Source organism: Neltuma alba, unplaced genomic scaffold (assembly GCF_004799145.2).
Source record: "Neltuma alba isolate B1F8T4 unplaced genomic scaffold, ASM479914v2 tig00002878_pilon, whole genome shotgun sequence".
Classification (NCBI taxonomy): Eukaryota; Viridiplantae; Streptophyta; class Magnoliopsida; order Fabales; family Fabaceae; genus Neltuma; species Neltuma alba.
This window is the reverse complement of record NW_021633055.1, coordinates 24,787-32,743: the sequence shown is the minus strand read 5'-3', so window position 1 is coordinate 32,743 and position 7,957 is coordinate 24,787. Positions and strand designations below refer to the sequence as shown.

The 7,957-nt window shown below is 35.4% G+C and overlaps 1 protein-coding gene across 1 annotated transcript; it reads right to left on the bottom strand.

Annotated features, from left to right (window-relative positions):
* Positions 1-2,538: 2,538 nt before the first annotated feature.
* LOC114739693 (calmodulin-binding receptor-like cytoplasmic kinase 3) lies at positions 2,539-7,541 on the bottom strand. The gene is made up of 7 exons (XM_028927769.1): positions 6,401-7,541; positions 6,038-6,241; positions 5,493-5,755; positions 4,601-4,766; positions 4,435-4,524; positions 3,295-3,593; positions 2,539-2,988 (listed from the first exon to the last, which is right to left on the bottom strand). Exons 1-7 carry the CDS (start codon positions 6,657-6,659, stop codon positions 2,779-2,781), a joined length of 1,491 nt encoding a protein of 496 aa, XP_028783602.1. The 5' UTR covers positions 6,660-7,541; the 3' UTR covers positions 2,539-2,778.
* Positions 7,542-7,957: the final 416 nt, after the last annotated feature.

Sequence of the window (7,957 nt, the reverse complement as noted above, 5' to 3'; positions counted from 1 at the left end):
TTAATTATGCCTTGTTTATGTTGTGCATGTTACTCGTGGTTAATCAGTACCATCAATATTCTTTGTGTTTTTACTCATATTAGTTGTGTGCTTACTGATTGCAGAGATTACCGGTCGTCGGAATACTAACAAGGCACGATTTTATGCCAGAGCACATTCTGGGGTTGCATCCTTTGCTGGAAAGAAGCAGATGGAAAAGATTAAGAATAAAATTTCCTTTATGAACAAGTTCTTCTAAGGCTCAAGCTTGGCCTTCAACAGATGTAAATAACTCCTAGTTGCAGAAGGCTGCATAACAGAAAAATCGTTCTCTGACCAGCTTAATAAAAGAATCCAGAGCTATACAAGACATTGCTCCTCATTTCTGTACAAGGTTACATCAGAATTCTGATGAGATATGAATGCTTCCCTGGGAAATGGAATGTCAACTTGGGGATGTGGGTTTAGGTCTCTGATGAAGATGGAGTTCTATTTTTTTAAATTTTTTTTTTTTTTTGCAGTCATTGGGTACTGGGTTAGTCGTTAGTCAGTAGTCAATAAATATCGGCTTTATATTAATTATTAATCAACCTCTTTGTCTCCCTTTAATGCGTTGAATTTCAAGGCATCTATTTTTTCCCCCCACGAAGTATCTTTCTCCTAAATGGTAAGAGACTAATCTCTTAGAGTATTGTTAGGTCCCGTAGCAGAGACTTTTCTCAACAATATTTTTTTTTGTATACACGCCGTCCTAAGGATAGAATCCAGGATATAATGTTTAAAGTGTCTAAATTCCTTCCATTTGAATCAACACTTATTGGTACAAGGCATCTATTGTTGGTTCACTGATTAAGGCTCTCTATCTAGCATAATCTGTTTTCCAATAAAATCAATATATATTAATTTCTATTATTTATTTCATAATCATTGACTTCAACTTTTTACGTGACTCGTAATTTTAGCATAAGGATGATTTTTTATTTTGATATATGCACAGATCAAATTGATAATTTAAGCACGTAATAAATCACCAATATCAATAATCAATAGTTATATAACTGTTGTCAGAAGTTAGTGACTTATGATCAATGATAGGATTTGAATATAATAAATCTATCTTGAGCTGTGTGCTTTGCTTGTTTGTCTTAATTTTTTGAGATGTTCATTTTGTTGGTAATTATTATTTGTCATATCGTCATTTCTACACTTGCGAAATCACATAAGCCAGTAATTTTGAGATACACTCGCATAATATACAAGTTAGCATTATATTATGTACAAATTTTTAAATAGATGATAAGTTTTCAAGTAAATATGACTTAACAGTGGAATTGGTGTTAGACTGTTAGTTCTCCCAATTACAAACTGATTTGCATCAAATTGACAATAATACCGATACTTAATAACACAGAAATAATTAATTTAGGATATTAAAAAAATTGATTAAATTAGTTATTTATAATAAACATATATTGGTTTTCTTCAATTATTCTTTTTATTCATGTGTATTGGAACTGCGTTTGACTTTGGGTTAACCTTGATTTGATTAGTTGACCCTTGATTACTACCTCAACTATTTTTAATGGTGGTTTGGTTTTTTTTTTCTTGGTCACAAATGCCTGTCTCCCTTTCTTTTTGTTGCTTTGCCTCACCTCCTTTTCTCACCAACTACACCATTGTTGACAGTGTTAGCTTCAAGATGTTCTCGGACAACCTAGCCAAGCTCCTCAATCTTGATAACCTCCTCATCCGAGTCTGGAGTCTTCGAAGCTGTGGCCACGGCCACGGCCACGGCCGGCGAAGCTGCCCACTTCAACCTTATCACCGTTCTCCTGTGGAGGTGCAAGGCGTTATCTGCAGGAGATGATGACATGAATCACTAGTCGACTATACTGTATGCTGTTGATATTAGGTCACGATTGAGTCAAAAATATGCTCTTTATTCTTTAATTTTATACAAAATTTCATTTTAATTTCTTAACTTCAAAAATAAGAAGCATACCGTATATTTGCACATTTCTACTTGCCAACAACAAATGAGAAAACCACCTAATGCAGAAGGTGCCCAAGTGGTGGAATGGATAACTTATCTACGTTCATATGCTCAGATTTCTCATCCACATGTAGATACCAACTTTGTTGAAAGTCCAATTTATTTTTCACTCACATGCATGTTTCTCATCAATGTGGACACTCAGAACTCATCGCTCCCTCGTGAATGCCCTAGATATCTATATTTATACATTTCTTGCTTAATTCCATTGACTATTAAACATGCGCATATATGTATTCTCCGATTTTATTTATAAAATAGAGAGAGGATTTTTTTATTCATTTATAAATCATATCATTAAATTATTAATACAAGTGTATAAATTATTAATATATACTAAATAGGGATAAAATTAAAAAATTATTAAATTTTAAATAGACTTAACGAAATTCAAAGTTTTTCTTAGTTCTATAAAATATATTGAAAATAACTTATAAATAAGACGGGAGGGTATTTCATAATTAAAATATCATTCAGATCTAACAACAAAAATCTAGAACTCAAGCTAAAATTAAACTCAACTAACATTAGGCAATTCATTCTCAATTGCATACAAGCACATGTAAAGGGCGACCGAACCTACCTCTCACTCAAAAACAAAGAGCGGCCGGACCTAAAATCTACTATTTTCACATGGATGAGAATAAGTATTATTGAAGTGGATTAGTGCAAAGAAGATATGCATTGGAAAAAAGGTAATAAACAACATTGAATACAATTAATAGAATCTCTTCCATTTTCAATAACTATACTCTCTTTGAACTTTTGAGGAATTCTGCCCTGATCGTCCACAGTTGTTCTCCCACGGACTTCATGTCGGGCCGATCAGCTCGAGTTGGTGCTGCACATTGAATTGCTAAACCAATCATCTTCATTACAACCTCTCCATTTATACCTTCCTCCATTAAAGGATCCACCATTTCCACCAAATTCCCTTCATTATACTTCCTGAAAGCCTGATCATTGTCATATGATGTGTTCAGCAATATGGTCGTTGTACTTTGTCAGCCAACAAGAATTTTTGTGGGGTTTATATCAAGTCACTTAAAACGTTCAAAATTAATAAAGCACGTGTAAACATTGGACGTGCTAGGAACCCTAGGAGAGAAAAAGCTTGCCTAGGAGGAAATCAAACCAGTTTATAGTTCATCTTTTAGAAGCATATGGAATATTTAATAGACAATTGTAAAACCAGTAAAATCATAACATATAATGAGATATCAATGGAAAGTAGAGAAGACAAGAACGGGATATGAATTTACCCATCTCAATGTCACCCTCTCTTCAACAGGTTTCTTCACCTCCACAGGACGGCGGCCGGTCACAATTTCTAAAAGCAAAATCCCAAATGAATAAACATCACTCTTGGGAGTAAGCTGATATGTTTTCATGTACTCTGGGTCCAAATAACCAACTGTTCCCTTCACTTTGGTAGAGATGTGTGTTTGATCAGAGTCCATTGGACCAAGTCTTGCAAATCCAAAATCAGCAACTTTAGCTCTCATACTTTCAGTTAGAAGAATGTTGGACGATTTCACATCTCTATGGATAATTGGCTTTTCTGTTTTATGATAAGCAACACATCAGGAAAAATTTCACAAATTGATGAATGTCCAGGAGTCTGAAATGTTAAAATGACCATGCCTCTCTTTTTTTTTTTTGGGGGGGGGGGGGGCTACAAAACGATATGGTGAGTCTATTGTCCCAGAAAATATCTACTAGTCTTTGTGGTAGTTAGAAAGGAAGATAAAAGGTAGGGAAAAGAAGAGAAAGGTGAGTATCAACTAGCATAACTATCAAATTCCCCTGTTACAAGCTAATACAGGCAGTTACTGAGAGTCTTAACAAACTGACCCTCCTAAACAGACAACCATCCTATTACACCTAACAATTTAAGCCTTATTAGATATTTCTTACGTAACAAACAAACAGAACAAAACCTTTAACAAGAAAAACAATCAGGAAAATATAATTGTTGGTCCTCAAACTTTTCCTCAATTATTGATACAGTTCCTGATCTGACTCACAAATCCTATACTTTGTTGACTCAGAATGAGTCAGTTCTGTCACCAAAAAAAAACAAAAAAGAATGAGTCCGTTCTAATAGTTTTCTGACTCAGAACAACTCAATCCTCATAATTCTTTCATTTAACAAACTACAAAGGTTGAGTGGTTCTGAGTCAAAGTTCAAGGAGTGAATCAATAAATGAGAGAAAGTTCATGGACTAAAACATATTTTCCCGGAAAATATACAACTATGTTTAAAATGATTTTCCTTGAATCAGGCTTCACTTCACCCATTTATACTGTAAATTGAAGTCCAGATTCAAATATCTAATATTCAGCTTCTGTGGAGAAGGTGGCAAAGGTGAGAAGAATAGCTCAGGGGAAGGATGTCCGACCTGCGTAACGATGTAGATAGGTCAGGCCATGAGCAACATCAATGGCAATTTCAAGGCGCTGATTGAAGTCAAGGATCCTTCCACGCAAACCTGCAAGGAACATCCGCAAAAGTAGCTTTTTTATAGAGGCACAATCATAGGTCTGTATCAAAATGCAGGAACTTACCATCCAAGTGTTCTCTAAGAGTACCATTTGGGACATACTCTGCAATAAGAAGGCGTTCATTTCCTTGGTCAATGTAACCTAGTAACTTCACCAGGTTTCGATGATCAATTTTGGCCAGAAGTTCAACTTCACTGCTGAATTCAGTTTTCAAACTCTCAAAATGTTCCTACGCAATATATCCATGTTAGCAAAGGGAAAAGAACTATGACACAAACTCTATTTCAGAGGCTGGAGACCTGATAACACGAATTACATTATCAGTCATAACAGGATATATTTTCTCCGGTAAATGAAGAAATACAGACCTAGAACTCATTGATCTTCCGCAACCAATACCCTTCTTTGCTATTTTTCTACTGTTTATTCTGCTCTAAACTCTTCTGTATTTCAACATTTGATTGAATCAATTAAAAAAAAGAGCGCTTTACTTGCTGGATTACATTACTATGGCCTCCCTGGGAAGCTAGATTTTTTTAAGTCACATTGATTGCTAATTTGGTGTAAATAGCATCTTCTCCAAATAGAATAAATTGATCAGGCCACTAGATTAGATAAAGTCCTATGGGTCGTGCTTGCCTGTGTTTATTCATGCGTATAAACTAGAAATAACTTGCCAAAGGGTAAGAGGTTCCTTTCCCCAGTCATATGGAGCATAATTTTCTTTGTTTCTGCAAATTTCACCCAATGTCAGATGTATGCATCTCACAATTGAAGGTATTTTAAACCCTTTCCAACAATCTGTGCTACGGTGCTCATGGGTTCAAATGGTCCAAGCACTTGACAATACAAAATTGACAAACAATTTCATTGATAAACAAAATCCAAAGCATCAGTATTCCCAAGTTTACTGGATTGCAGAATGTCAACTACAAATTAAGACATAAGTTTGTACCCTTTTGGCACGCTTTACTGCCACAACTTGACCACCTTCTAGCTGAGCCTTGTAGACAGTTCCAAAACCTCCTTCTCCTATTTGTAATTTATTCGAGAAATTATGAGTAGCTTTCACAACCTGACTCAAGTTGAGATGTATTGACCCAAGTCTACTGAGTTTTGGAGACATTGAAAATCTTGAAGGACTAGGTGGTACCCTATGGAGAGAGCCATGGATCTTCTCAGAAACAGAGTTCCCTTCCAAAGAAGAAGCTGAATCCACTAGAAAAAGCAAATTGCCCATTATTTTTCATTCTAAGCATGCCAAGGAATAGGAAAAAGAAGAGAAAAGAAAAGAAAACAAAGCATAGCAGGAAGCAAAAGCTACAAAAGGAATGTAAACGAGAATAATCGAAGCAGAAAATTTAATGTAATACAATAACAAAAGGTTTTGAAACGTCCAGAAAGTTGTCATTACTTGAATGCACATATGCCTGGCATGAAAGATTTCAAGACATTGCACCAGAAAAAAGATAATAAGTTCATATAGAAAGATCAGCTCACTTGAATTTGGGTCCTTGGATGGACCAGCATGAGCAGTGCCTTTTTGTCTCTTCCCATAGAAACAAGGACAGAGAAAAACACAACATACAAGCAAAACCCCACTTGCAACTATACCAACTTTTGAGGGTGCTAGGGGCTTAGAAACGTTTTGGGGACCTGGGAATGTTGAGTTATCGCTTATATCCTTCTGCAAAAGCTTTCTTCCTGCATTTGAAGGTAAATTAACCACATCGGTTAAAAAAAAAAAATCAATGCACATGTTTAAAAAAATTGGCTCATATAAGTGAAAATGTTTTTTAAAAAAAAAAAAATTCTTTGCCAAATTGTGGTCAACAAGTTATCACAAAGCTCGATTTTTCATACCAAAAGAAACTTCCCGCCCACAGCGTGTACTTCCAAAATAGTGCTTCGCATCACAACCATTTACCATGTAAAACTGAAGGGTCCTGCAGAAATTGTCTTTGCTAACAACATTCCCGTTTATGTAAAATAGTTCATGACCATAAGAATATGAATAGGCTACCCAATTGGCACCACAATCCTTTGCCTGCAACAAGTCCCCAGAGCCAAAAATTCTTGGCAACTGCAGTAATAGCATAAAAGCCAAAACAGCGATAGCCATTCTTAACCAGTTCGTTCGCGCTCTTGTGTACAAATAGATAATGAAAGCTTTTCACTGTTGTCAATCAAACATCCCAAAGCAATAAATGCAGGACATTTAGGGGACCAAATATAATTATAAAAAATCCCGTTCAAGTAGTATGCATAGCAAAATACACCGAACTTAACCCCAAAAAATTCATTCTTAGAGAGTGTCAAAACCCAGGACTTTCAAAAAATTCATTCTTAGAGCGAGTGTCTAAACCCAGAGACTTTTGGCTTCGTATCTGAAATAAACTCAGCAGCCAACCAAATTATCAGTCCAAATCACCCCGGCTAAGAAAAACCCGCCGGCCAAGAAGTCAAGTACACAGTCAATGAAGCGATCACAGTTCCTACGACTTCAACTTTCTCGCATATCACTACCAGCTACGTTCTGATAAGAAATTGCCAAGAAAAGGAAAAAAGGAAGTTCAGATACTTATCACCGAAAAGGTTTGATATTGAGGACCACGATTTTCGTGTTGTCTGAAATGAAGTTGAGCTCCACTGACGCGCTGTACGCAAAAATGGAGGTGAGCTGGGCACACCAACATCAGCAAATCGGAGAAGATACACAAAGCACCAGAAAATTAGATCAGCGGGGAAGAATCCAAATTCCCCAACCTACAGCTGAAGAATTCTCGAAGTTCAATTACAGTACAACTTAAACAAAACGCCAAAACCACGAACCCATAGAAGAACCATAGACCAGAGCACTTGTAAATGATTTGTGAAGGTAATAATTACAAATTACTAAAACTTGAAGGCAAAGAAAAACGTGTGAGCGTGGACTAAGAACAGCACACAATAAAGCGTTTCTCATTCTGACTTGAAAAATTTTCATTCAAATACGTTCAGAGAAAATCCTATGTCGAGAATTGGAGATACACTTTCCTTGTCCTCCTCCTCCTCTGTTTCTAACGAGAATTAAATAAAATTAAATTAAAAAATAATTATTAACTGCCTAACAAATAACTTATATTTAAGGTTAAAATCTTTCTCTACGAGTAATTTATAATAAAAATCACAGTGGTACCCACTCAATAAAAATGAACTAAATTTAGTAATTGATCACTACCACACTGATCTATAAATTATTTGTATCTCATTCTTGTATATTAAAAAAAACATTAAATTGATCAAATTTTATAGATCTGAAGTTTTTAAAGAAATTGTGTGCATTTTGTCTAATCTATTTCTTTTATGATACTTAATGGGAATAAAATTGAAGAAAAGGTCATTATTTACTTTAAGAATGACATATATTTAACGCCAAAC

What these genes read in the sequence shown, in the direction of transcription:
- LOC114739693 (XM_028927769.1), bottom strand. Translation starts at nt 6,659, where the DNA reads ATGGCTATCGCTGTTTTGGCTTTTATGCTATTACTGCAGTTGCCAAGA. An exon ending in TCTTAGAGAACACTTGGATG is followed by an intron (nt 4,525 to 4,600) that starts GTAAGTTCCTGC and finishes TGTTCCTTGCAG; the next exon opens with GTTTGCGTGGAAGGATCCTT. An exon ending in CTATCTACATCGTTACGCAG is followed by an intron (nt 3,594 to 4,434) that starts GTCGGACATCCT and finishes ATCATAAAACAG; the next exon opens with AAAAGCCAATTATCCATAGA.